Genomic DNA, 26,448 nt, shown 5'->3' with positions numbered 1-26,448 from the left:
TGGCTTATCACATGGAGCTCAGTGTGAGGGCACCTGCCTTGAGGCAGTGGGCAGACCACCGACTGATCCCCTGCCGCCTGCAGGCTCCAGGTATGCTGCCTTCTGCACCCGCTGCTGGCCGCCAGGCGCCTCTCAGTCCTGTCCCCTCCCTTCCCCCCCTCCTTGCGCTCCTCTCTGCCAGCCAGGTGCATCCATTTCAGCTTTGAAACCTGCCTTGGCATCCGCCACGGCCCCACTGCAATTAAACTGGACCAGCAGCCACTTACCTGCCGCCTCTGTGCCGAGGGGCTAATGTGGCCGCAGAGGGCTCTCGGAAGCAGTGGAGGAGCTCCCAGGCTATGCTGCATCAAAGCCTGCTCTTGGCTGCAGGCAAGCCTGGGCAGCTACTTAATTTCTCCCCCCTCTTCGAGTAGCCCATTTTGCTGATCATCTGCAGTGTCGTGCCAACAGTGTCTTAAATCCCACCATTTCCCTTCCCTCCTCCTCTCACAGCCTTGCATAACAAGGGCAGAGCATAGCTCTTCCTTGCCCTCGGGTTCCTGTTTTATAACCATTGCCTTTTCCCTCCTTTTCACCCTGACCTTGCCGGGGTGTGAAAATGCTTCAGTTTGGTTGTGGTTTTTTTTTTTTTTTTTTTTTTTTTTTTTTTTTTTTTTTTTTTAATTCGGATTAATAAATAATAAAACCCCAGCCAGCAGAAGTTGGTCCTGGTCTGGTCTCTCGCCGGGGTGGTGGGGGCAAGCGCTGCGGTGGGGGTTTATTACAGATGGGAGGAAAGGCGGGCTGTGCCGTGTTGGGGATATGAGCTGGAAAGAGTGTCTTTTCCCAGTGGGAGCTGGCTATGTCCCTGTGGCGCGGCGCCGCATCTCTTCTGGGGCAGGTAGCGTGGAGGGGATGCTGCGCTGTTCTGCTTTGCGGGAAGGCAGCGAGCCTGCCAGGGAGAGAGCATTCGCTGCCTCTCTGAAGCGTCTTTGCCGCGCTCCCCCGGCGTCCAGGTGTGTTAGAACATCGTCCACCCGAAAGTTCAGTCCCTGCCCCGCACCCTTTGCCCCCAGCTCGGCCTGCCCCAAGGCTACCTCAGCTTGGATCCCCGTGGGTGCAAGCGGGTCCGGGGACAGACAGGCTCAACCGGAGGGTAAGAATGGGGGGCTCGAACCTAAACGCGGGGCCCCACAAGACGCTCCCAACCCTGCCGGCCCCTCCACTGCCTTTTTTACCCGCCCCCCCCCCGCTCCGCCTCGGGAGTGGCGTGACCTTAATCCGAAGCGACCTTGAGAGGCAGCGGCTGCGGGGCGTGCGGGGGCCGGGGGCGTCCCGCGGGGGCGGGGGGCCGGGGGAGGGCTCGCAGCCCAGGCACTGCCGAGGGGCGGGCAGCCCCGGCTCTGTGCGGCTGCTGGCGGTGGAGCACCGGCGGAGCGGAACGGAGGGGAGCGGCAACGGAGAGCGGGTACGGACCGCGCGTCCTGCGGAGGGGAGGGGGCGACGGCGGGTACGGGGCTGCGACCCCCAGGCTCTGGGACCCTCAGGCTCCGGGACCCCCTCTTTCGGGCTGCGGTGCTCCGGAGCGGCTGCACGGTTGGGGTGGCGCGGGGCAGGTGCCGGCTATTTTGTCTCCTTTGCCATAAGGTGTGATTTCTCCTCTGAGCCCCAAATCCCTTGGGGTTTTCCGCCCCATCCCGGAGTCTCTTGTCTGTTCTCCGCCTCGCCTCCAAGTCCTTCTGCCCCTGTCAGCTACTGGCTTAGCAAAGCTCTAGGACGAGGGCAGTTTGTAAGCACATTGGGGCAGCAAGGTGTGGGGAGTGCCTGAATGGCGCTGAGAGGCATAATCTTTCCTTGTTCTGGCACGGTCACCCGTATGGTGGCATTTTATTCTGCCGGGTAACTCTGCACTGGAAGGGCTGGGGACCGCTCACACTCACTGGCTGTCCAGCTCTGCTGGGGCCTGTCACCACCAGGAGAGACGCTGGGATGGCTCAGAGTGTGCTGGGCTAGCCGGGGCTGTTCTGGCAGCAGGCAGCTGCCCTGCGGGAAACTCTCGGGTTGGGTTTCTCCACACCCTGGCTCTCATCCTGCTTGGCTCAACAATGTAATTCAGACCGGGGGAGCATGCAAGGGGGCCTGCGTGGGGCCAGCCTGTGAGGGGCTCATGGCATCCTCGGGAGAGAGCAGAACAGATGTGTCTTGCATCCACATGCTCTTCCTTGTGCTTGCTTGTGTTTCCTTTGGTTGGAAGGGATCATCCCTTCTCTTCTGCATTTGTGGGGAAGGCACTGCTCCATGGCTGGGACTGGGCATGCTTAGGCTGTGCTGGGAGCCTGGAAGGGCTAGCACTGGGGGAGAAATTTAGCTCCAAACTCTCAGTGTGGTTATGGGCCCATGGGCTGCAAGCTGCTCCCTACATGCTGCCACCTTGTACACATGCATGGCAGAGTGCCAAGAGGACAGAACTCTTGGTGGCACTGAGCCCATCTTTGTCCCCGTCCAGCATGTCTCCCTGCTTCTCCAGCTCTGGTGCCTCTTCCTCCACTCCAGCTTCTCTAAAACATGCCCATCTCCCTCATCTGCTGTGGCACAGGGGCTGCAGAGCTGGTGATCACCTGGAGCTATGGCCCTGTGAAGTGTCTGTGCCAGGCTGGGTGCTGCTGGAAAGCAGGAGGGTGCAGGCAGATGTGTGACTGGGGTTGCCCCCTTGGTTCCCTGAGGGTCATGGGGTGCAGGGGCTGAGAGCACACCGTGGGGGGTGGATGTGGGTCTACTGGAGCTGTGTTAGCCAGCATCAGGGCACAAGAGGAGCAGAGGGCTTACCCCCCATTTTTGGGTACGGGCACTCCAAGTCTTGTGCCAGTGGGTCAGTGCCCTATGGGTTGGGTGTGGGGGGATATAGGCACTGCAGCAAATCCTGAGCCTTGCAGGAAGGACCAGTGTTGGGAAAGCACAGCCCCAGCTCTGGGCACTGGGAAGGCATTTCCCAACTACCCCATGTTTCCAGCAACATGAGAGGTCCCCAAGAGTGGACAGATGATCCCTATGTGCCCTGGGGACAGCCAAACAGCCACAGATTGCCCCATAACTAGGGTGTCTCACAAGGGCAAGGCTACAGCCCTGGCCAGTGCTGTTCTGCCCTGCTGAGCCACACTGAACAGGGGATGGCTGCTGCCTGGCCTGAGAGCCCACAAGGGTCTGGCAGTGGCTGAGCAGCTGCCTGCATGCTGACGGCACTGGCTATTCCCAGCCCTGCATCACCAGTGCCTGTGCTGAGTCAGGGACCCAGGGCACAGCTGCCACCCCTGCACCCTGGCACTGAGCCCTTTGCTCCCAGGGACCCTTGGTCCCCTCCTGCACCCAAGTCCCAGCCCACCAGCTGCTCCTCCAAAGCTAAGCTCCAGCACCTGGGTGACAGGCGCATCCAGTGATTTGTCAGCATCATTAGAGTCTCAACAGCCTAATCAGAGCCTCATTGTCCAGCAGTATTTATAGTCCCACTCACTGCCATGTGCTCCCTGTACAGCTGAGAGTGCAGTCACTGCCTGGGGTGCTGCTATTCCCTGGGGAGAAGAAGCTGTAGGAGCTGAGGGTCATTGCTCTGTGTTCCCTTCCTTGCTATCACAGCTGTGCCTCTCCTTTACTTTCAAATTTGCTGGTTGGGGTTGTTTCCTAGGTGGTGGAGGGTGTTCTTGGGCACTGCCAGAGCAGTTTTTCCTGGTTTAAGCAGCTGCTTCTTACCTGGGAGCAGCAACCTGGGAACAGCAGGGCTCTGGTACCCACTGGGCTGTGGGGCATCAGCGCTGGCAAGTTTTTCTGTTTTCCACAAACACCTTTTGAGCTCCGGCTTCCCGGTAACACAGATTAATATTTCATGAGTATGGCAGTGTGAACTCGACACTTAAGGAATGCAATGACCCAGCAGGAGACAGACACAGGTGCGCTCATATGTGGGCAGGGGCGCACACACCTCGTGCACACGTGGGTATGGCTGGAGCCCACTTGGCGGGACCTGGGCACAGCATGAGGGTCTGATCTTGTTCCCCCCAGCCACCTTCTCTCTTCCCTCCCCAGCAGCTGCCAGCGTGGAGAAGGCAAAGCTATGGCATCGCTGCTGTGCAACGCCCGTGAGTGCCCCAGCAGAGGATGGGTGCAGGGCAGGGCATTGGGCCATCTGGATTTATGCCGAGGCAAATCTGGCTTCTGGGATGAGCTCACCTTGCTGCACTCAGAAGCATACCTACCCCACCATGGCCATTGGGATTTTGGCTTGGAAGTGCCAAGGGTGGATGGGAAGGGTTGATGGGGAATTACCCTGTGCACCTCTTGTGGTGAAGGGAGTTTGTTTCTGGTTCATCCCTCCTCCCTCACGGATTGAGGGACTGTGTGCGATCCCAGAGGTGAGAGGAAGCAAGGTACCAGGGCACAGTGCCTGGGTACCCCCACCCTCAGTGATGCAGCCCATGCTGCCCCCAGGCATCCAGCTCACAGACACGCTGGAGCAGATGCAGCAGGGGACTCTGATGCGCAAAGTCAAGTCCAAGAGCTGGAAGAAGCAGCGTTACTTCAAGCTGCAGGAAGACTGCATGACCATCTGGTACCAGTCCAAGAGGACAGGCAAAACTGAGTCTGCCTGTGAGTACCAGCTGATGTGTGTTGGTCATGAGGCCATCAGTAGGTTTCAGGGTGAACAGGGATGTGAAGGTATGGAAATTCCTGGGCCATGCTTGCTAAGGGTGCTGGGGGATTGAAGAAAGACTCTGTATGCATGTTTGATCTCTTCTCACCCACACCTCTCCATGAAACATCCTGCCCCCAGCAGGACCCATGGGTCAAAAGGGCTGAGTAGAAATTGCAGCTGATATAAATGGAACCTCTGGAATGCCAGTGCAGACAGAGGGGCAGATGGATGACTGGCTGACTTGATAGCTCAGTGCTTAATGCATAGATAACTAGCTCAGCGGGTGGATGGATGGATGGATGGAATGACTGGAAGGATAGATGTCTGTGGGCGGTGCCCCTTGCCCTGTGGTCCTTGTCCCCTACAGACAGGCCTCCCCTCCCTCTGCCCCAGTCTCCATCAGCGATGTGGAGACGGTGCGGGAAGGGCACCAGTCAGAGGTGCTGCAGAGTGTGGCCGAGGAGTTCCCCCCTGAGCGCTGCTTCACCATTGTCTTCTACGGCCGTCGTGGCAACCTGGACCTCGTTGCTGGCTCAGCAGAGGAGGCACAGTGCTGGATACAGGGCCTGCGTCAGCTCATTGAGGTGGCCACCACCATGGACCAAAGGGAGAAGATAGACCAATATCCTTCCTGATAGCATCACTCTGCCCCCTACACCCACTGCTGGTCATCCCCCAGGCCCTGAATCTTCAGCTTTACCCCAGCATGTGTGTAGCTGCTCTGCATCTCACCATCTGCATTAGTGCAGGAAAAGGAAAAGATGCCCTCTCATAATACCCAGCCCCATTTCTCATAGCCAAGGACCTTTTCCCTAACATTTGCCCCGGCTTTCTGCACATGGATTCGTGACTGGTTCCAGAAAGCTGACAAGAATAAGGATGGGCGCATGAACTTCAAGGAGGTGCAGCGTCTCCTGAAGATGATGAACGTGGACATGAACGAGGATCATGCCCTGAGGCTCTTCCAGGTAAGCACTGCACCTGAGAGTCTGGATGGGTTGGAGGAACTGGAGGGACTGGAACAAGATGTACAAAACCTCATTGCAAACACCCATTTGTTCATTTATTTGTTAACATGCTCTTCCTTCCTCACATTCATTTGTCCATCTAGCTGCTTATCTACTACACAGCTAACCAGCCATCTGCTTTTTTATCCCTTCCTTCCATCCATCCATCAGTCCACCCAACCAGCCCTCCATCTGCCCATTCATCCATTCCCCCATTGATCAATGCCTGCCATTGCCACTGGCATGAGGTCTCTGAGCCCTCTGTTTGGGGTGGGAGAATCCCCCCACAGCAGCTTTGGTGGCCAAGACACCCCGTTTTGCCCCATCTGGGTGCTGAGGGAGCTCCCTTGCAAACAGGATGCTGACAAGTCAGAGTCGGGGACGCTGGAAGGGGAGGAATTTGTCCTCTTCTACAAGGCTCTCACACAGCGTGAGGAGGTGCTGAGCCTCTTCCAAGAATTTTCTGAGGATGGAAAGAAGCTGACACTGCTGGAGCTGGTGGATTTCTTGCGGGAGGAGCAACTGGAGGATGAAGGCACAGAGGAGCTAGCCATGGAGCTCATTGACAAATATGAACCATCAGAGACAGGTGAGAGCTTACTCAGACATTGGCTGTGCTCTCCATGGGGTTAAGGAGGGGTCACAGGCTCACAGTGCCATGGCAGGAACATTCCCAGGCCCATCCTGGTGTGAACAGCTGCACACCAAGGTGTGGTCTGGGTGCTGTTCCCCTTTATTTGGTCCATTCCTGGACCATTTTGGTGTAGAAGGTTGACCACCCATGGTGTACAAGCCCCAGTTTTGGGGTCCACTGCCCACCTTTCCAAAGTTACTGCCCTGTGGCATCTTTCTGTGCCCCAGACTCTGGCAGCAGCTGTGCCCCTCAGTTTGGGGATTCTGGGAGACACCAGCAGTCCTGTTTGCCCCTCATTCTGTCTCTTCCATGTCCCTGGCTGTGGCTGAACCTCCCCCTGTGCCTGCAGCCCGGGCTCGCCATGTGCTGAGTGCTGACGGGTTCCTCATGTACCTCTGCTCCCTGGAGGGCTCCATCTTCAACCCTCAGCACCGGGCGCTGTGGCAGGACATGAGCCAGCCACTCTGCCACTACTTCATCTCCTCCTCCCACAACACCTACCTAATAGAGGATCAGATCCGGGGCCACAGCAGCATCGAGGGCTACATCAGGTAAAGGGACTGCTCCCTTCCAGCTGCACTCCAACACCCTCCCACCCCGGTGTCACGTCTTGAGCAGCTCCACAGAGTAAACCCCAGAAGCTCCTTTGCTCCTCTGCGGTCCTTTGCTCTCCTCTGACCATGCCCTGCATGATGTCCTGCAGAAACAGACAGCATCCCCACTCTTGGTGGGTGTCCCCTGCTCCCTCAGGGATGACACCCATGGGCAGAGGGGAGGGCAGGGAGCTGGTGCCCTGGCTGAGTGCAGGGTTCCAGGGGTGACAACCCACCCTCAGGGCTCTCAAACGGGGCTGCCGGTGCCTGGAGGTGGATTGCTGGGACGGGCCAAATGGGGAGCCCATGGTGTACCACGGCCACACCTTCACCTCCAAGATCCCCTTCCGGGAGGTGGTGAGCACCCTGGGGAAGTACGCCTTCAAGGTAAGGCACCCTTCCCCAGGTGCTGGTGGTCGTGGGTGGTCCTTGGTGGGTGAGGACACATGGTAGCGATGGTTCCCTGGAGGGGGAGTGGTACTGAGGCTCACACACCTGGGGATGCAGCAGGACTGGTCACACTGCAGGGAGGAGGGTGGCTGTGTCACTTTCTGGGGGTTAGCATTGTGGGGTCTAAGCTACAGCCTGCACTGTGCTGTTCCAGGGGTTGGGGGCTCATGCAGACATGGACTGTTGGGGGTACAGGGGTGAGATGGGATGTGGGGGATCGGAGGGGTATGAAGATCTCAGAGGAGAAACAGACACAAGGGGTTCCATGCTGGCACTGATCACGCCTGGATGAAGCCCTTATGAGAGGTTACTAGCCCCACTAAGGCTTATTTCCAGGTGTGCATGTTGCTCCTCAGACCTCGGACTACCCCGTGATCCTGTCTCTGGAGAACCACTGCAGCATGGAGCAGCAGGAGGTCCTGGCCCAGCAGCTCAAGGACATCCTGGGGGAACAGCTCCTCACCACTACCATTGATGGGCATGTCCCCATCCAGCTCCCATCCCCAGAGGTAGGGACAGAGCACAGATGTGCAGGGCGTCTCTATCCTGCCTGGGAGTGCGGTAAGGAGGTGGATCTGCTGTTCAGAGAATAGGCCAACCTGTTCCAGCATTGTCCTGGTCCACTGAAGCATTTGAGGATTCTGGGGGTGGGTACTGTGTCCTCATGTTCACAGAAGTGCCAAGGCTATCCCCAGGGCTGTCTCCCCATGTCCTGCAGAATCAGACAGCTGGGCAAAACCCTCCTACCCCACCCCCTTCTGACTGCTGAAGGGAGCTGTTGTGCTGGCCTCCAGCAGTGCAGGGTCCCAGGGCACAAGGCCCATGGAGGCTCTGGGTAGCTCAAGGTGCTTCTCTATCCCCAACCCCACAGGAGCTGAAGCACAAGATCTTGCTGAAGGGCAAGAAGATTGGGAGGCTGGAGGACACCCTGGATGGGCCAGGGGATGAGGCACCTGATGTGTCTGATGATGACAATGGGGCAGAGGCAGAGGAGGAGAGGCGGAGGGCAAAGGTAAGTGGCCCAGGCTGGGGACCAGCTGGGAGAGCTGAGCCCCTGGACAAAGTGATGAGCTATGATGACATCTTGCTGCATAGGGGAGAGATAGAGACTGCAGACATCACCAGGCAGGGAAGACAGCCTTTTCTGCCCTGGTCATGCCAGCCCTCTCTTTGTTATGGTGGCAACATATTGGAGGTCCCCTGCTTGCTCTGTTCCTGGCAGAAAGACATTCACAGTAGGGATGCTGCCACCCATCAGCACACCTCTGGCTGCTCTTACCTGCCCTGGCTCTACAGCCCCTGGCCTGGGTGAGTGCTGGTGGATGATGCTCCCATCAGGAGGGACCCAACATGGCTCTGCCTTGCAGAAGGACAAGGAGACCCTGGCACAAGCATTGTCCGACTGTGTCATCTACTGCAAGAATGTGCCTTTCCGGGGCTTCCAGGAGGCCCGCAGCCATTCCCGGCCCTCTGAGATCTCCTCCCTCTCTGAAGCCAAGGCCAGGAAGCTCATTCGGGATGAAGGTGCGATGAAGAGGGCAGTGACACTGGGTGACCAGGACAGAGTAGATGGCTTCCTCATGGGTACCGCCAAAGCTTCTGCGTCTGGGAGAAACAGGGTCCAGTGGGATTGTACTGTGGGGTTTAGCTCTGGTAGGTGATGAGGTTATTGGCTCAGAAAACAAGTCCTGGATTCCTGAGCAGGGAGAGGGATGAAAATGGTGGGTGGGTGCATAGATAGATAGATAGATAGGCAGGCAGTACATGTGGGTGACTCTGCAGGCCAGAGAATGATCCCACAAGTGGGCCTCATGCTCTATCCCTAGGAAATGAGTTTGTTCGCCACAATGCTTGGCAGCTGACACGCATCTACCCCAGCGGGATGAGAACTGACTCCTCCAACTACAGCCCCCAGGAGATGTGGAACGTGGGGTGCCAGATTGGTAAGGCTGGGGTGCAGCAGGACTGTGGGCTGGGGAGATGCCCCCAGTCCTGTGCTAAATGCCACCATCAACACCTGTGTTAGTGCCAGCTACAACCCCATCTGGAGCCAGGTCAGGTTGCTGGCTCTTGCACTGCCCTGGGGGGCTGCAGGCATTAGTACCTTATTCCTCTATGCAAATCCACATCTCTCTGGCTATGGGGACAGGCTGGTTTTCAGCTCAAAGCAGAGTGGATCTCCAAGCTGTTCTGAACCCTTTTCTCTGCCACCTCCCTCCAGTGGCCTTGAACTTCCAGACAGCAGGCATGGAGATGGACCTATGTGATGGGCTCTTCAGCCAGAATGGCCACTGTGGCTATGTGCTCAAACCACCCTTCATGAGGGACAAGGAGACTCTCTTCAACCCCAGTGACCCCAGCAGCTGGGAAGGCCCCGGCCCCATCACCCTGACAATCCAGGTACAGGGTTGTGGAGAGACCCTGGGGAAGCTGTGACTGTGTCCTGTGGCCCTGCTGGTTCCAGACAGATGGGAACTCTGTTGGGCAGTGTGCTGGGGCCAAGTGGCCTCACAAAAGGTATATTTGGCCCTGCAGGTAATCAGCGGGCAGCAGCTGCCCAAAGTGGCCAACAGCAAGGAGGGAGCCATCATTGACCCACTGGTGCGTGTGGAGATCTATGGGGTCCCTGCAGACCAGGCACACCAGGAGACCAAGTATATTGAGAACAACGGTGAGACCCACAGCGGTACCACAGACCCTGCTGTGCCCAGACACAATCCCTGCTGTCCTTCACTCTCTCAACACATGTCCTCTCTTCCCAGGGTTTAACCCTCGCTGGGATGAGACACTACAATTTCAGCTCCACGTGCCTGAGCTGGCCCTCATCCGCTTTGTGGTGGAGGATTATGACAAGACTTCCAGGAATGATTTTGTGGGTCAGTTCACCCTAGCATTTGCCAACATCAAACCCGGTGAGTGGCTGCTGCCCAGTGGTTTTGGGTGCCCAGAACAGCCCTGCAAACATGTCTAGGGCTCAGCTGGGTACTAGAGAGGGGGATGGGACTCCAGTTAGCCAGAACCTTGCTGTCCTTCCTGCAGGATATCGCCACATCCATCTCCTCTCAAAGGATGGCACCAGCATCCCACCTTCTTCGCTCTTTGTCCACATCCGCATCACTGAGCCACCTGGCCCTGAGCAGGACTGAATTCATGGGGTGAGCAGCACCAGGATGGAAGCCATAGAGCCAGCTCTGAGCAGCTGGGGCCATGGAGCCAACCACCTTGCCCTTTTGTTGAGCTGTTTCTGTCATCCCTGTGTCATTGTTGATGCTGTGACTCCCTCTGCAGTAGCCTCTGAGGGCTGGGAAAAATCACTGACCTCCCCTTTCCAGGTCCAGGATACTGCTGCCCATGCATGAGTGTGGGGTCTATGCCAGTGCAGCTCCCTCCACCTACCACAGGCACCCTGTCCTGGCCCATGGTCAGAGCTTGACTGTGGGGAGGAGGAGAGATGGATGGTGTGTGGCACAGCTCTGCTACAGGGGCTGGTCCCCTCCCCCAGTCAGGGGAGCAAGGCTGGAGCTGAGCAAACCCCAGAGCTGGGCACAGCTGTGAGTGGAGTTGGTCCTCAATGCCCCCCTAACCCTGCAGAGTCCCATCACATCCCTTGGCCCCTACAGCCCCAAATTAATCCCTACCCCATCCTTTCTCTGTAAGCAACTTAATAAATTGTTCAGTGACAGGTTCAGGTCTGGGTACAGCGGTGCTGGGCAGAGATGGGGAACTGAGCTTGTGTTTGTGCTCTTTCTCTGTGGGCACCTGGCCCACTGTTCACACAGGGCTTTCAAGCAGCACAAAGAAATGGTATTAAAAGGAACTGAGCAATTCCTTTTATACAGTTGTGTATTTTACAACCCATATACATACATGCCTATACACACACATACATCTCCACAGCAGGCCTGTGCCATCAGCGCCTTAAAGCCCTTAGTATCAAAGGGATTCAACCTCACTGTGGTGTGCAATCCTTCTCTGCAGGGCACCCTGCTTCTTGCTCCATCCTGGGGAGCCCCTTGTCCTGGCTTTCCCTCTGCACGGTGTGAAGGTGGACGGTGTGTGTGCTGGGGTCCTTTCCCACCCCCTGGCTAGGGTCAACAGCCCTGTGCTCAGGGTGATGCCGCTGGATGTGTTTGATGACCTGGAACTTCTGCTTGGCCTTGTAGGGGCAGTAGCGGCAGAAGAAGGGGTGCTCGTTGGTGTGGGTCAGGTAGTGGTGGCGCAGGCCAGCTGCCCAGCGGAAAGCCCGCCCGCAGGCGTTGCACACATAGGGCTTCTCCTCGCTGTGCTTCTTCAGGTGAGTCTTGAGGAGAAAGCGGGTCTTGAAGGCCTTGCCACACTGCTCACAGATGAAGGAACGGGCGTCCTGGTGCCGCGTCTCCTTGTGCACCCGCAGGGCGTCCGCGCGGTTGGTGCAGTACTCGCACTCATCGCAGCGGTATGGCTTCAGGCCTGCGGGAACAGGGAAGGGGATGGCACCGGGATGGGGCACAGTGCTGTCCAGTCCATGCTGGAGTCTCACCATCCCTGTACCAGACCATTGGTCCCCAGGGACTTCCTCCTACATCCTATTTTGTTAGCAGGCACACCAAGATCCCCATTTTCAAGGCATCAAATAGTGCCTGGGGTCTGAGCCACCCAAACTTCCCTCCCACGGGAGAGCACCACCCCCACCCCATTAGCACAGGATAATGTGTTGCCCCCCAAATGTCCTCCTCTGTCTCCAGCTGGGCCACTGGCAGAAAAAAGAAGTGTGAAGCAGCCCCAACACCCTCCCCAGTGCTCTACAACTTGTCCTCAGTGGGCAGCACTCACCTGTGTGCTTTGTCATGTGATACTTGAGCTGGTTCACCCACTTGCATTTGTAGCCGCAGTCGGGACAGAGGTATTTCCTCTCCTCTTTGTGGATCCGCATGTGATACTGGGCAGAAGGATAGGGTCAGGATGAGACCACGTCCCCTGCCCTGGGACAAATCCCTGCAGGGCTTTGGGATGGCAGTGAGAGGCTCAAAGACAGCTCTGACATCTCCAACTGCATGGGGCCAGGGCTGTGTGCTTGCTTGGCAGGCTATGGGCAAGGGGGATCTACACCAGGGTCAGGATGAGATGCCTGTACTGCTGAGCTGCTCTGTCCCAGCCTGTGGATGGCATGGGCTTTGCTCCCCAGTTTGGTATGTAAGGCAAAGTCAAGTTAAAAACCCACCCCAACAGAGCTGAGCACATTGCACATCCTGTCCCAGGTGGCCCCAGGGGGCTCCAGCTCAGCCTGGCCATTAAAAAAGTCAATACTTCTTTTAGCAAAATCAGACTATTTTTCCCTCCATTACCCTATGCCTCCATCACCCACACATTTCCTGTTCTAGGAAAAGCCCTTTACCGTGCATCAGGAAGCTAATCACCTACAGCAATGAGGGCAGGGTCATGCTCTGCTTGCAAGAAAGCTGAAGGTTTCCCTGCATCCTGTCTAACTGGCACCACAGAGTATGCTGAAGCCAGCAAGCAGCCAAACTTGGCTTTGAATGGTGCAAACTTCACCCAGAGAAAGCCAGAGATGTCAGCAGGAAAATAAGTGAACTTAGACTGCTGCCACCTTCTTGCTTTGTTAAAAGTTTTTCTTGCCCTTAAAGTGCAACAGAAGAGAAGAAGTGTATTATACTAACATGACTGTTCTCTGCTTGCCTGCTATTTCGGCTCAGTATGAGCCAATGAACACTGAGGATGAAACCTCCCCTTGGGAACCTCCCCAAATCCCTGTGGCTGGATGCCTCTCAAGCAACATAGATGCAGTAGGATACATTCCCAAGCAGAGCTCTTACCTTGAGACGTGAGGGGTCAGCACAGGCATATTTACAGAGGTGGCACTTGTAGGGCTTCTCACCAGTGTGGATGCGGATGTGCCACGTGATCTTTTGCCTGTTCTTGGTGGTGTACTCACAGTCTGAGCACTTGTACATGCGGGTGCCCCCGTGGCCCTTCATGTGCTGGTCAAACACAAGCTGGTGCCGGCAGGCAAAGTCACAGAAAGGGCAGTGCAGGGGTTTGTCCTGGGGGGCAACCGGCTCGTGGCTCTCCATGTAATGCCGCACCAGCTGCTGCCGCTCCTTGGCTGCAAAGCTGCACAGCTCACAGCGGTGGCTGAAATGCTGCGTCTTGTGCTCCTCCAGTGCCTCCCGGGTGGCGAAGGTCTCCTTGCAGGTGCTGCACTCCAGGTGTGGGTGCTGCTTCTGCACGTGGCACTTGAGCGTGGCCTCACTGTGACACACGAAGTCGCAGCGTGGGCAGCTGTAGGAAACCTTCTCCTCGTGCCGTCGCAGGACGTGCTGCTTGAGGGCCGTCTCAGAACTGAAGCGAGCCTCACAGCGGGAGCAGCCAAAGTTGAGCTCGCCGTGGTGGCAGCTGTTGACGTGACGGGTGATGTCATTCTGCAGGTAGCTGCTGTAGTCGCAGAGCGCGCAGAAGTGGGTGGGTGTCTTCTCATGCACCCGCAGGCGGTGGATGCGCAGCTTGGAGTTGGTGCCGAAGGTCTGGCTGCAGATGCCGCAGGCGATGCGCCCCACGCCCGTGTGCAGGGACTGGTGGGCCTCCAGGCGGTAGCGTCGAGTGGTGCTGAACTCGCAGTAGCGGCACTTGTGTGGCTTCACCCCCTCGTGCTTGATGCGGATGTGCTGCCGCAAGCACCGGGCCTGCTTGCAGGTGAACTCGCACTGGCGGCATTGCAGCTGTGGCCGTTTGCTGTAATGCTTGCGGTGCAGCCTGCGGTGCAGCCGCAGCGCTTTAGCCACCTTGGAGGTGAAGGGGCAAGAGGTGCAGCGAAACTCACCCAGGGTCACGCAGCCCCTCTTCTTGTGAGTCTTCATGGCCCGTTCCTGGTGGCAGGTGAAGGGGCAGGTGGGGCAGGTGAAACGCCTCCTCTTGGGCGGGGTGGCTTTTGGTGGGGCTGCATCCAGTGGGAGCTCGCTGGTCTGGTCTTTCTCAACACTGAGTGGGTCCTCCTCAGGGAGTTCAGTCCTTTGGGGTTCATCCCTCTTGGGATGCACTTGGGATGCACCCCTCCTTGGGATGTGCTTTTCAGCACAGTGGCTCTTGAGAGCCCGCTGGGAGTTGAAGGCCTCAGGGCACAGGGAGCACCAGAACTGCTCCAGGTTCCGGCAGCCATCCTCCACGTGGGAGGTGATGGTGGTGACACGGGAGCACACAAAAGAGCAGGCATTGCAGTGCAGCTTCCCTCCCTCCAGTCGGTATTTCTCTGAGGGTTTCCCAGGCTGCGAGGCACCAGCAGCTCCACCTGGCTCAGTCCCACCCCCTTGCTGGGGAGGCTCTTCTGCCACCTCTGTGCTGTCACCCAGCAAGGATTTCTCAGAGGCATGACAGCCCGATGTCTGTGCCCCAGCCAAAGGAATGCCTGCTGCTTGTGTTTTATCAGGTAGCAGCTCAGCTTCCCAAGGGTTCTCAGCATGCCCAGGCTCCTCTGAGCCTCCATTCTTGCTCTCTGCTGTTTCTGTACCATTATCACCAGACTGGTCAGCAGGTTGGCACAGTCCGGGTGCCTCCAGATTGGTTGGTTTGAGGATCTTGTTCTTCAGGAGAACTGGACATTTCTTTAGGAGGTGAGTGTTGAGTCCCCTCTGCTGCTTAAAGCTGGCACCACACTCATGGCACACGAGCGGGGCCCGGCGGCTCTGGCAGCTGGCTTTGGAGTGCAGGGACATGGATTTCTCCTTCCGCGTGATGTATGAGCACTTCTCACACTTGAAGACCTGGCTCTCCGACTGCACCACCAGCATCTGCACCCTGCCCTCCAGCACCAGTGTCTCTGCCTGCTCCTTGTCCTGCTTCCGCAGAGCCTTCAGCACTGACTCCGAACCGCCCCTGGCATTGTCACTGGAGGTGATCACATCCTCTGGGGCAGGCAGGTGGCCCTGTTCAGGTGTCTTCAGCATGCTGAGCCAGGCCTCTGGCAGCTTGGCTTGGCTGGTCTCTCTCACCTCAGTGTCTGCCACCACCTTGTGGTGGTCTGAGCATGATCCCTCAAGGTGGCCCGTGTCCTCCCTTAGGGTGTCTTTTTCCTGGTTGTCTCCTGCTGCTACACTGCCCTTCACCACTTTGTCTTCCTGTACATCTACCTCTTCCTCAAAGTCTGGAATGTCTTCGAGTGTATTGCCACTATCCTCCAAGCCAAGGCCATCCTGGGAGCCCAGCATCTCATAGGCTGCAGGAGGGTCCTTGCAGGACAGCATTTCCACACTCTCTGGCTGGGGCACACAGGCTTCTCCAGTCAAGTTCACCAGGAGAGAGTCAGATGAGACATTCAGTGCCTCCAAGTGCAAGGTGCAGCTCTCTGCCACATCTTCAGAAACAGTGAGCTCAGTAGAGCCTGTGGCAGCATTTCCTTGCATGCAGTCATCTTCCAGGGCATTGCCAGCAATAGGACAGCTCTGCTCCCCCTCAGCCATGCCTCTCTCTGCCTTGCTGCTGCTCTCTGGTGCAGCAGCATCCTGCTCAAGGAGGGGCACCATGAACACTTGCTGGTAGCCCTCTTCTCCCTGGGACTCCACCTGGGATGGCTTCTCCTTCATCCACTGCTCCTTGCCAGTGAGGGGCGAACTGGCATCCACATGCAGGGCTGCACCGAGCTCATAGCCAAAGAGTGCCTCAGATGAGCTGATCTCCAGCTCCTTGCTGGCGTAATTTTCCAACCAGTCCTTGTCACCAGGAACATAGCCATGAATCTTGCGCTTATGGAAGAAGAGGCTGGTGTTACTGAAGGTGCAGTATGAACAGAGGGCACAGCGAAACTCCTTCTGCTTGGTGTGCTTGCAGTTCTCATGGTTCAGCAGCGCCTGCTTGTACTTGGTCTGGTAGGTGCAGTACTGGCACTGGAAGACAGGCACCTGGTAGTTCTGCGAGTGCTTTGCCTGCATATGCTTCTGCAGCTCGTACTTGCGCTTGCAGGCAAAGCCACACACCTCGCAGATCAGACTTTTACCCTGGTGCCGTAGCTTGTGGCTGCTCAGCTGGTCAGCACGGTGACACCGGTACGAGCACTGGTTACATTGGTACCTGCAAGTACAAGCAGAATTGGTCAGGCAGCATGAGGAATTGGGGCAGGCTGAACTTCATCAGGCACTCTGAGCTCTCCTTCCCCATCTCAGACAAACAGGGAAGGGGTACTGCTCAGTTTGCCAGATCTGACCTTCACTATCCAGACAGCTCTTACCACAGGCAATTCCTCCTTGCTGCAGCTCTTGGCATTGCTGATGCTCTACACCCCCAGCCTGGGGACTGGAATAGATTCTCTGAGCATTCCATACAGTGACCATGTCAGACATACACACTCTCACGTGTATGCCAACAGCACTTCCAGCATCCCTCGAGCCAAGCTAGACCCAAAGGAGATGATAATTTGGCAGTCCTGAACAGGCCTTGATCCACAAGCATCAGCAGAGCAATGAACCCAAGCTCAGAGTTGCACCTCTGAGGCAATATACCCTCCTTGGTGGCATAGAGACATCAAAAATAGCTTTGCCACCACAGCACTGCTGTAAGTTCAAACACCAGACTTCTTATGTACCAGAAACGGTAGGGCAGGTATGAGAAAGTCTGACACATAGTGCAACCAGTAGCAGAGCCCTGGTGCAGGATTTGGGGAGCCCTGACTATGCTGCCAGGCCATAGTGGAGCAGGGGGTCTTACCGGAGATCTCCAGTGTGCTTGCGCATGTGGACGTTCAGGTAATGCTTCCACTTGGTGATGTACCCGCACTCGGTGCACATGAAGTTCTTGTCATTGGAGTGGGTCAGCATGTGCTTGGACAGGTAGCTCACATCCCGACACGTGAAGTCGCAGAGCTCACACTTGTGAGGTTTTTCTCCTACATGCAACACACAAATGCCTTCAGCACGACAGCCAGAAAAAGCAACATGGCAGGGAAACCAGCTCAGCAGGGAGCATGCAACTTCAGGCAAGTGATCCTGGGCTGGCAAAGCTGGTGGTGGACCCAGGAACCCTGACCCACCCCTCCCTGCCCACCCAAAGGCAGGACAAGACACCTTCCCCATCCCAACTCAGCTTCTGGGACTCCTACAGGGGACACCCACCAGTGTGCAACAGCATGTGCCGGATGAGCACCCGCTTGTGCGCTGTAGCGAAGGCACACTCAGTGCACTTGTGGATCTTCTCATTGGCGTGCATCTTGCCCACATGGTCATGAAACTCCACAGGGTTGAAAGTGGCATAGGGGCAGAAACTGCACTGGAGCTGCTCACTGCCTGGGTGCCCCTGTTTCTTGTGCTTGCGGAAAACATGCTTGTTGGAGCAGATGAAGTCACACTGCTGGCAGTGGAAGGCGTAGTGGGTCTTCCGGTGAGCCTCCATGGCCTCAGCCGTGCCAAAGAGCAGCGAGCAGGCGTGGTACTTGCACTCCACTGCCTTGATGCCATGAGCATCCTTGAGGTGACGGACAAACTCCTTCCGGTCCTCCGCACAGTAATTGCAGTCCCCGTGAAAGCAGCTCAGCCTCTTGGGTTCAGCTTTGTGAGTCTTCAAGTGCTCCTTCAGGGCCTGGCTGAGGCGAAACTTCTCCTCACAGACGGGGCAGGAGTAAACATCGGAGTAAAAGTTGGAGATGTCCTCGTGCATGCTGGCCATGTGGCGGTTGAGGGCGTTCTTCTCCACTGAGCTGTAGTGGCAGAGTGGGCAGCGATGAGCCTTCTCACCTGTCTCCCGCATCATGTGGATTTTCAGCTTGCTTTTGCTGGTGAAATACTTGTGGCAGTTGGGGCACTGCAGGCTGGGGTCAGGGAAGTGCAGGTGGAGGTGCTCTACCAGGTGAGTCCGCTTTTTGAAACACCGCTTGCATTCGGGGCACATGTGGGTTTTGTAGAGGTACTCGGAGCCTTCTGCAACATCCCCTGGGGGAACGAAGGAGGGGGAACAGTTAATAGGGAAAAGATGGAGAGCACAGGCAGATGTTCTGTCCTTGATCCAGTTGTGCCAGGGTGAGGTTTTATACACATGTGCAGTCACACAGCCGCCACCTACACCGAGGAACTGTCCCCACCCCAAGCCACCAGCACATTTCAGGTGAGCTCTTTCCAACGCAACACCAGCAAAGCACATCCTACATCAGGCTTGCCCATGTGCCCCTGGTCCCCAAATCCAGATGGACCTTTGCCTAAACCTGGCAGCATGTGTGAATAAGAAAAGAAGGGACATTATTAGCCTGGGCAGAGTTTGGGGGAACAAGTGCACTGGTACATGCATGAAATGTGAGGTCACCCACCAACTTGGGCCACATTTTCCTGCCAGCCCTGAGGATGTGGTGCTTGTTCATGAAGCCTGACCAGCTCCTGGTAAGGCCCTGCATCCTACCTTTGAAGTGCTGTGCCTGTGGCACTCCAACATTTTTGGGAGCTGCCTTCCCATCCTCTTTGGCCTCAGCTTCGCAGAGGTTCTCACCATCCTCTTCTGGTGACTCATCCCCACTGCTGTCTGAGTCCTCATCTCCAGCTGATGCTTTCTGTCCCTTCAAGGAGCTGTCCCCAATACCTGCAGGCTTTGCTGGCCTGGCTTCTGCTGTGCTGGCTTTCCAGCCAGGGTTGCAATTATCTTGCTCCTCCTGCCCTTCTGATGCTGCTTCAGTGGGGAAAGACAAGAGATCATCATGTTCCATGAAAGAGGAAGCCACCCTCACACACCCACACACATGCAGAAAAACCACCTGGCTGAGATGGAGGGTGAAAACCCTGCTGCAGGGAGGCATGAACGCAGGGTTCCCAGCCCTTCAGCTTCACCCCCAACTCCTCCAGTTGTAACTGGGATGCACAGACACAACCAGCCTCTGCAGCACCCACAGGCCCCAACCCCCCACCCAGCCATACCCGATGGCAGGATGCAGCACTCGTCAAGGCTGTGGGGGTCTGAACCTGGGGGGCTGCCTGTTGTGGGCATCTCAGGAGGGGACTCTGTGGTGTGACACTTCCTGTGCTGCCAGAAGAGCTTGGCATTGGCTGTGATGAAGTCGCAGTGGCCACAGTGGAAGGGGAAGTGTGTCCGGTGGTGCTGTTCCATGGCCTGGCGGCTGGGGAAGAGCAGCGGGCAGGCCCGGCAGGCGCAGGACACAGGGGAGGCCCCATGCAGGTGGCGCAAGTGACTGCGCAGTTGCTTGCGGTCCTCTGTGGTGAAGTGGCAGCCCCTCTCGGGACAGGGCAGGGCTCCCGACAGGGAACGGTGGGTCTTGAAGTGCTCCTTGAGTTGGCCAGGCTGCAAAAATGCCTCCTGGCAGATGGGGCACAGCAGGCACTCGGGAGCAGAGCCCTCCTGTGTGCTGGCTCCAGACAGCTCTGAGCCTCTGGGGTCACTCTGGCCCTCGCTGGCAGAAGCCAACAGTGCCCCTGAGAGTTCCAGGTGCTCTGGAGGGGGCAGCAGCAGGCACTGGTGCTGGGACAGCAGGGAGGCCTCGGAGAAGCTCTGGCCACACCTCTCGCAGAAGTACAGCTCCACCACTTTGACCAGAACCTCTGCAGGAAGCAAGGGATGAGAGTTAGAAGGAGCTTTTTCCAGGCTCAGAGCTTAGGACTGGTGGTTCGATTCCAGCTATGGACAAGGAGAATAAATCCCTCTTGTGACAGATTACATTTGGGAACCACGTCCTCCATATGAAGGATATTCCTCCACCATACTACCACCCAGGTGGCCATGATAACCAGTTCTGTCCCTTTGCAGCTTTGAAGCATGCAGAGATGACAGGCTGGCCTGGTATCATTCCTGTTAGCATGTGCCCACACTGGACTCAACGGGGAACCATGCTGGGGGGTAGCAGTTCAGGTAGAGATCTCTGCCTGGTCCCTACTGACAGCCTGGAGCGACCCCCTCATGCAGCATGCAACTCCCACAGCCACTCTCCCCTCCACACACCCAGCTGGTGTCAGGTCTGTGCTCAATGGTGGCACCAGACTCATTATGCAGGGTCAGAGATTTGAGAGCACCTGGGACAGGGACCCTGGCCAGACCTCTCTAGATCTGCTGACTGCAGTGGTGCCCATTCTGCACTCCCTGCACCCCATACCTGTGGCACTAGCCACGTTGCTCAGTGTCACATTGCCAGCCACTGCCTCGATGAATATTTCCACATTGCTTCCTTCAGCATGAGCCCCTTCCCCAGGCACCGATGCCTCTGCCTGCAGCAAGTCCTGGCTGGCAGCCAGCGGGGGTGTCCCAGCCAGACCAGTGCTGGCCACACCAGGGCTTCCCACGGCTCCCACCTCTCCCGGTGTGGGCAGGAGCAGCTCTGAGCACAGGGTCTCCATCTCCCTGCCGGCACCCTCTGATACAGTCACTGCTGTGCTCATTGCCAGCGGGCACTGCCTTGGCACTGGGCTGGATGACCTCTCAATCTGAAACAGAAGAAAGCACTTTAAATGAGAGACATCCCAGAGGCCAAGAGGATTTTGGGGAGCAGCCTGTGATGTCAGTCTCGAGGAAGGGTTTTTCAGTGCTGGCTCCTTTCTGCTGTGCCCCAAGCAGGCCGCTGGCAAGCCCTCTGTCACGGGGTAGAAAAGAGTGCAAGGACACCTGTACCTTCTCCCCGAGCCCAACACCCAGGGCTTGCTCCCTGGGTCGGGCTGGGCCGACCCCCGAGCCCATCCTCAGAGCTATGCCCAGTCTCCAGCCAGCAGGTGCCCCCACGAGTCCCGCCGGGCCAGACTCCCCCCAGCCCCTCGCCTTTCACCCCGGGCTGTCCCCAGCACCCCCAGCCCCTCACCCCCAGGCTGTTCCCGGCCCTCCCAGCTCCTCACTCCTCACCCCGAGCTGTCCCCAGGTACCCCCAGTCTCTCCCCCCTTACCCAGGACTGTCACCAAAGTCCCTTCAGCCCGGGCTGTCCCCGCCGCCCCGGGTCCCCCTGCCCCGGCACATCTCGGTGGTGATGTCGGGCGGAGAGAGCGCCGCCCTTTGTGCGTCTCGCGCAGCCGCTCTGCCCGGCCCGGCCGGCCCCGCTCTATGGTGCGGCCGGAAGCGGCGCGGGCGGGAGCGGAAGCGGCGCGGAGCAGGTGAGCGGCGGCGGCGGCGGCACCGGCCGGAGCGGGGGCGACAGCGGTGCGGGATCCTCCGCGGAGTGCCCGGGGCTGGGCCTCTGCGGATCCGGGTCTTTTGCAGGGGAGGGTGGGGCTCCTGCAGCGGGGGGGCTGTGGGACCCTGCCCACGGGACGCTGTGCCCTGGTAAGGAGGAAGGTCACGCCTTATTCTAGTGGAGGTGGGATTCTGTACCTGAAAGAGCAGAGCATGTCTGTGTGTCTGGCGGGGAAGATTCCCTCTCGTTCCCAGTGCATGACAGACGTGCTGAGGGAGGTGGAGAAGCTTCAGTCCCCCTGAGCATGCGGCTATAATCTAGACATGGAGGTGCGCCTTTTACCACCGTCGTGTGCCCGTTCTCAGCGGCAGAGACCCGGCTCTTGGCTCAGCCTGGGGATGTGCTTCGGCTTTTTCAAACGATAGACCTCAAATAATTGCAGTGCTCATGGTTTTTGACTGTTCAAAGAATAAAACCCTGTAAAACTCTGGCCTTGTTGTCTTGACTGAAGAAGTACAGATGCTCCCGTGCTTCTTAAGAGCCTCCTGGTCCCCTCCTGCTTGGCTCACCTAGTGGCCTGCAGAGAGGGAGAAGGTTCCTGCAGCTAGCAGGAACACGTGGTAATAAGCACAGATGTGGAAAATCTAAATGCGCCAGGCATTTACACCTTGAGGCCTGGCCACGATAAAGAGCAGGGAACTGTGGGTGATCTGTTGTGTTCTTTGCTACCATTCAGTCTTTCCTCACAGGTTTGTTGCCGGAGTGCAGAAACAATGCTGTGGAAAGGAGCTGCCTAACCTTCCACAATGCCCCTTTCTGACTTTGTCTTAGCACTGAAGGACAATCCATATTTTGGGGCTGGGTTTGGCCTTGTTGGTGTGGGCACAGTCCTGGCAGCAGCCCGTAAGGGAGCCCAGTTTGGGCTGGTGGCTTTCAGGCGCCACTATATGATCACCTTGGAGGTGCCCAGCAAGGATAAGAGCTACCAATGGTTGCTGAACTGGGTCTCCCACCACGCCAAGCATACACAGCATCTCAGTGTTGAGACCTCGTACCTGCAGCATGAAAGTGGGCGTGTCAGCACCAAGTTCGACTTTGTCCCCAGCCTCGGGAATCATTTCATCTGGTAAGGGAGGGTAGGGGAAAGTAGTTTGGGGATTGAGCCTCACTTTGGCAAACTGGGGGGGCCTGTAGAGCAGTGGAGAGGATCCTGCCTCCTCTCTGGGTCTGGGTTAGGGCATACAATGAGGAGTAGCAAGAGGAGCCTGTAATCAGCAGTGTGAAATGATTTCCTTACATGAGATTAATGTTCTTGATGCATGAACCAGGTGAGGTGCAGCTGAGTGGTGTTGGATCACTGTACAGCCACCTGTCTCCCTGCCCCAGGTACCGCAGGAAGTGGATTCGCATCGAGCGCAGCCGGGAGACGCAGATGCTTGACCTGAACACAGGGACCCCCTGGGAGTCTGTCACCTTCACTGCACTGGGCACTGACCGAGAGATCTTCTTCAATATCCTTCAGGAAGGTCTGTAGGGGAACTGTGTGGGATCCTACGGGGAATAGCCTACTCCCTGGAGATGCCCAGGGCTTCATGGGAGATCCTCTTCCCTGGCAGCTGTCCCCTCTGCCTCTCTCTGCAGCCCGGGAGCTGGCACTGCAGCAGCAGGAGGGGAGGACAATCATGTACACAGCCGTGGGAGCAGAGTGGCGTCAGTTCGGCTTCCCCCGCCGCCGCCGGCCCCTCAGCTCCGTGGTGCTGGAGGAAGGCGTGTCAGAGAGGCTGGTTCAGGACGTGAAGGAGTTCATCAACAACCCCAAGTGGTACAGTGAAAGAGGCAAGGCTCTTGGTGTGGTGTGCTCTGTATGGTGTGGGGGTGGGGCAGGATGCTCATGGTCCTCTCTGTAAATGGGTGTGGAGAGATTTTTCCCTGCTGCTTACCTTACCCAAGGATATCCTCTTTGCGGGCTCAGCACAGCACCACAGCTTAGAGGGAGAGAGCACAGAGCGATCCAGGTGGTTATCCTAAAACAATACTGTCTTCTTAGGAATCCCCTACCGAAGAGGCTACCTGCTTTATGGTCCTCCTGGATGTGGGAAAAGCAGCTTCATGTGAGTATTGTCAGCTCCCTGTTCTGGGACACAGCAGTCCTGGATGAGGGTTTGTGGGTGAGTTTGGGTTTGGAATACAGGAGTGGGCTGTGCCTTATGTGTGGAGCTTATTGGTAAACATTTGCATTGCTGGCACTGTGACAGGTCAGGGTTTCAAGCCCTTTGTGCCCTTGCTTTACACAGTGCTGCATGGTGTGGGTGGGCTGAACAGGGGCTTCCTCCTGCCCCTTAGATCTGATCCTTGCTAGGAAAGGACCCCTCTGCCCTCTCCCTTACTGCTAAGGGGAGATATCTGGTTCTTCCTTGGCTGTGGACTTTCCCACTGCGATTCACCCTTGTGGTTTGTGTCCTTTTCAGCACAGCCCTGGCTGGGGAACTGGAGTACAGTATCTGCCTGCTGAGCCTCAGTGACCACAGCCTCTCTGATGACCGGCTCAATCACCTCCTGAGTGTAGCACCACAGCAGAGCATCATCCTGCTGGAGGATGTCGATGCTGCCTTCGTCAGCCGGGACCTTGCTGCTGAGAGTGAGCACTGCCATTGTTCCTGAGCCAGCAGCAGGAGGGAGGTTCTGTGGCTGTACCAGGAAAATGTTTGGACTCTGGGCTGCTCAACTGCACCAGGAGTGGGGGAATCTCTCAGGCCTCAGGGCACAAACTGTAACTTGTCCAGTTTTGGCTAGGCTGTAAAAGGGAATTTGGATCCTTTGTCCTCAGGCAAAGGTGCTTTTCCTTCCCAGCTACTTTCAGGATGAGAGAGAAGGTGGCTTTCCTTCACATTCTCTGTGTTCCCATGGGTGTGTGGCCAGGGGAGGTGAATGTGCTGCCAGCCAGGCAGAGGCTCAGCCTCCAAGCAAGGAGTGAGTGGGGAGCTAAGCCTCAGCTGATAGGAAGGTGATCCACAAGCCTGCACAGGGTTAATGGCAATAGCTACAATCTCAAACACTTCTGTTCCCAGACCCAGCTGTGTACCAAGGCATGGGCCGCCTGACCTTCAGTGGTCTCCTCAACGCGCTCGATGGTGTGGCCTCCACAGAAGCCAGGATTGTCTTCATGACCACCAACTATGTAGACAGGTCAGAGCTGCCCCTGGGAGGGAGTGGGGTTGGTAGCAAGGAAAATCTTTTTTCCTTCTGCTGGGCTTTATTTACTGAATCCTCTAGCACAAAGACTGGGGATTCAGATTTCCTACATCCTCCCTTGGGATGCAAATCCTTTGATTGCTGATCAGGATCCGTTTTGCTGGGGCCTCAGATGTCTACTTACTGTTCAGAACATGGTTGTGTCCTTCAGGAGTGGTACCACCTGCCTGCCCATGGGGAGCTGCAAGTTTTGGGGTTGTGTCCATACTGTGAGTGAAGCACTGGCCCCACGTGCAGCCCACTGCCTGGGCTCATGGTGCCTGGACAGCTGCTGTGCTGTGGCAGGCTCGGTTCACTCCAGACTGAGCTGGCCTAGGGCTTTGTTCAGAGGTTGCTCATGGGACAGAGATGAGCAGAGCTGTTTCCCAGGACATTCTTGTCTTCCTTTGGAGTCAGTCCTTCCCCAGCTCTCTCCTTCCTTTTTAGGTTGTTTTCCCTCCTCAATCTCCCAAGGGATGAACCTGTTTTGCCCCTTTACCATCTCACAGTGCATGGAACTTTGCAGAAAGGACAGGGGCTTCCTGCAGGACCCGCCCCAAACAGATGCTTTGATCAGGTTTTTCAGCCCCACCCTGTGTCTCTTGACAGGCTGGACCCAGCCCTGGTGCGTCCTGGCCGTGTGGATCTGAAGCAGTATGTGGGCCATTGCTCCCGCTGGCAGCTCGCCTGCATGTTCCAGCGCTTCTACCCCGAGCAGCCCCCGGCTGCAGCCCAGCAGTTTGCGGAGCAGGCGCTGGCCGTCTCCAAACACATCAGCGCTGCCCAGGTGCAAGGCCACTTCATGCTTTACAAGACAGACCCTGAAGGAGCCACTAAAAACATAAGCTCCAGCCTGCTGTGACCAGGGGCCAGCTTTCCCTTGTGACACTGAGAGGACTGGGACAAAGATCTGACCATCCTGGAGATGCCATGAAGCTGCCCACCTGCACAGGCCAGGTCTCTGTTCATCTCTACCTCTCCTATGCCTTGGTTTTGGAGAGTCAGAACTGCCAGCCTCACAGCAAGGGAGGAAATCTGGCTCTTGCTGCTCCCCAGACTTGGATGCTACTGCACCAGCCCTGCTCACCAGTGTGTGCCTCATGTTGGGATTGCTGTAAGCTACCAAGGCTCATGGTGTGAATCCTCTTCCTTGTGGTTCAGCCTGGAGGTGCCCCAGAAGGGCATTTCCTTCAGGCAGGACATTGGGGTTCTACACTGCAAAAAGCATCTGTTTTTTTTAAAGGACAGTGGTCTCACTGGTTTGTGAATATCCTCTGTGAAGTGCACAACACAGCTTTTGTCTCTCTGGTGTGTTTTCCTGTTAGTTGCCCCTCTATCCAGCTGTTGGTCTAGACCCATCCTCTTGACCAGGGCCTGGCAACGCCGGTACTCCAAATCTGGTGTTTCTGAAAAAAAAAGCAGCTCCTAAGAGACAACTCATTGTCCCTTGGGCTCCAGGCTGGCACCACTGGTCCTGCTGAGTTATGATGACAAGCCACAGTTCTGCCTGGATATTGTTCCTAGGTGGGCATGACTGTCCTTCCCACCAGAGGAAATGTGAGGCCCTGGAGCTATATGAGAGCAGATGAGAGGCCTTGGCCAGTTACAGCATATCTTCTCAAGAGCTCTCTCCTTCCAGTCCCTCTTTCAGAATCCTGAAAATCAGTTTCCCCAGAGCCAGTCCTATGTTAATGTCAATTTTGGGGGTTGCATCACTTTGCCTGGGCTGGGGGAGTGGGTTCCAAGCCAAACCCAAATTGTAGATCACTGATTAGCCCTCTTGGTTCTGTGAGGCCAAGGCTAT

At 56.9% G+C, this 26,448-nt stretch overlaps 3 protein-coding genes across 6 annotated transcripts; 2 read left to right on the top strand and 1 right to left on the bottom strand.

Moving 5' to 3' along the window:
• Positions 1 to 1,512: 1,512 nt before the first annotated feature.
• PLCD4 (phospholipase C delta 4) lies at positions 1,513 to 11,035 on the top strand. Of its 2 annotated transcripts, XM_033515927.1 has the most exons (15): positions 1,513 to 4,109; positions 4,459 to 4,617; positions 5,057 to 5,285; positions 5,502 to 5,631; positions 6,028 to 6,259; positions 6,654 to 6,855; positions 7,140 to 7,284; positions 7,704 to 7,856; positions 8,219 to 8,359; positions 8,715 to 8,871; positions 9,174 to 9,290; positions 9,569 to 9,747; positions 9,883 to 10,018; positions 10,110 to 10,259; positions 10,387 to 11,035. In XM_033515927.1, the coding sequence occupies exons 1-15, from the start codon at positions 4,085 to 4,087 to the stop codon at positions 10,491 to 10,493; spliced, it is 2,262 nt and encodes a 753-aa protein (XP_033371818.1). In that variant the 5' UTR covers positions 1,513 to 4,084; the 3' UTR covers positions 10,494 to 11,035. The 2 variants fall into 2 exon arrangements, with proteins under 2 accessions (XP_033371818.1, XP_015490491.1); XM_015635005.1 differs by lacking the exon at positions 1,513 to 4,109 and having other exon boundaries at positions 4,529 to 4,617; positions 5,204 to 5,285.
• A 137-nt stretch (positions 11,036 to 11,172) lies between these two features.
• On the bottom strand, positions 11,173 to 21,285 carry ZNF142 (zinc finger protein 142). Of its 2 annotated transcripts, none has more exons than XM_015635001.3 (9): positions 21,189 to 21,285; positions 20,411 to 20,738; positions 19,224 to 19,862; positions 18,715 to 18,978; positions 17,442 to 18,254; positions 17,038 to 17,215; positions 13,161 to 16,404; positions 12,160 to 12,265; positions 11,173 to 11,796 (listed from the first exon to the last, which is right to left on the bottom strand). In XM_015635001.3, the coding sequence occupies exons 2-9, from the start codon at positions 20,691 to 20,693 to the stop codon at positions 11,297 to 11,299; spliced, it is 6,027 nt and encodes a 2,008-aa protein (XP_015490487.1). In that variant the 5' UTR covers positions 20,694 to 20,738; positions 21,189 to 21,285; the 3' UTR covers positions 11,173 to 11,296. The 2 variants fall into 2 exon arrangements, with proteins under 2 accessions (XP_015490487.1, XP_015490489.1); XM_015635003.3 differs by having other exon boundaries at positions 18,715 to 18,975; positions 21,189 to 21,283.
• A 65-nt stretch (positions 21,286 to 21,350) lies between these two features.
• On the top strand, positions 21,351 to 25,937 carry LOC107207603 (mitochondrial chaperone BCS1). 2 transcript variants are annotated; one of them, XM_015635007.1, is made up of 8 exons: positions 21,351 to 21,393; positions 22,163 to 22,539; positions 22,800 to 22,939; positions 23,055 to 23,249; positions 23,461 to 23,524; positions 23,882 to 24,051; positions 24,482 to 24,599; positions 25,254 to 25,937. In XM_015635007.1, exons 2-8 carry the CDS (start codon positions 22,220 to 22,222, stop codon positions 25,504 to 25,506), a joined length of 1,260 nt encoding a protein of 419 aa, XP_015490493.1. In that variant the 5' UTR covers positions 21,351 to 21,393; positions 22,163 to 22,219; the 3' UTR covers positions 25,507 to 25,937. The 2 variants fall into 2 exon arrangements, with proteins under 2 accessions (XP_015490493.1, XP_015490494.1); XM_015635008.3 differs by lacking the exon at positions 21,351 to 21,393 and adding an exon at positions 21,467 to 21,562.
• Positions 25,938 to 26,448: the final 511 nt, after the last annotated feature.

Source organism: Parus major, chromosome 7, assembly GCF_001522545.3.
Source record: "Parus major isolate Abel chromosome 7, Parus_major1.1, whole genome shotgun sequence".
NCBI classification, from domain to species: domain Eukaryota; kingdom Metazoa; phylum Chordata; class Aves; order Passeriformes; family Paridae; genus Parus; species Parus major.
The sequence above is the reverse complement of the archived record's forward strand: the minus strand, read 5'-3'. Positions and strand labels throughout refer to the sequence as shown.

Bases quoted from the DNA above. Each gene is read 5' to 3' on its own strand.
- PLCD4 (XM_033515927.1), top strand. From the start codon at position 4,085: ATGGCATCGCTGCTGTGCAACGCCC. The intron at 6,856-7,139 runs GTAAAGGGACTG...ACCCACCCTCAG, and splicing joins AGCATCGAGGGCTACATCAG to GGCTCTCAAACGGGGCTGCC. The intron at 7,285-7,703 runs GTAAGGCACCCT...GTTGCTCCTCAG, and splicing joins TGGGGAAGTACGCCTTCAAG to ACCTCGGACTACCCCGTGAT.
- ZNF142 (XM_015635001.3), bottom strand. From the start codon at position 20,693: ATGAGCACAGCAGTGACTGTATCAGAGGGTGCCGGCAGGGAGATGGAG. The intron at 12,266-13,160 runs GTAAGAGCTCTG...CCTTCTGCCCAG, and splicing joins CTGACCCCTCACGTCTCAAG to TATCACATGCGGATCCACAA. The intron at 11,797-12,159 runs GTGAGTGCTGCC...CTGTTCCCGCAG, and splicing joins TCACATGACAAAGCACACAG to GCCTGAAGCCATACCGCTGC.
- LOC107207603 (XM_015635007.1), top strand. From the start codon at position 22,220: ATGCCCCTTTCTGACTTTGTCTTAGCACTGAAGGACAATCCATATTTT. The intron at 23,525-23,881 runs GTGAGTATTGTC...TGTCCTTTTCAG, and splicing joins TGTGGGAAAAGCAGCTTCAT to CACAGCCCTGGCTGGGGAAC. The intron at 24,600-25,253 runs GTCAGAGCTGCC...GTCTCTTGACAG, and splicing joins ACCACCAACTATGTAGACAG to GCTGGACCCAGCCCTGGTGC.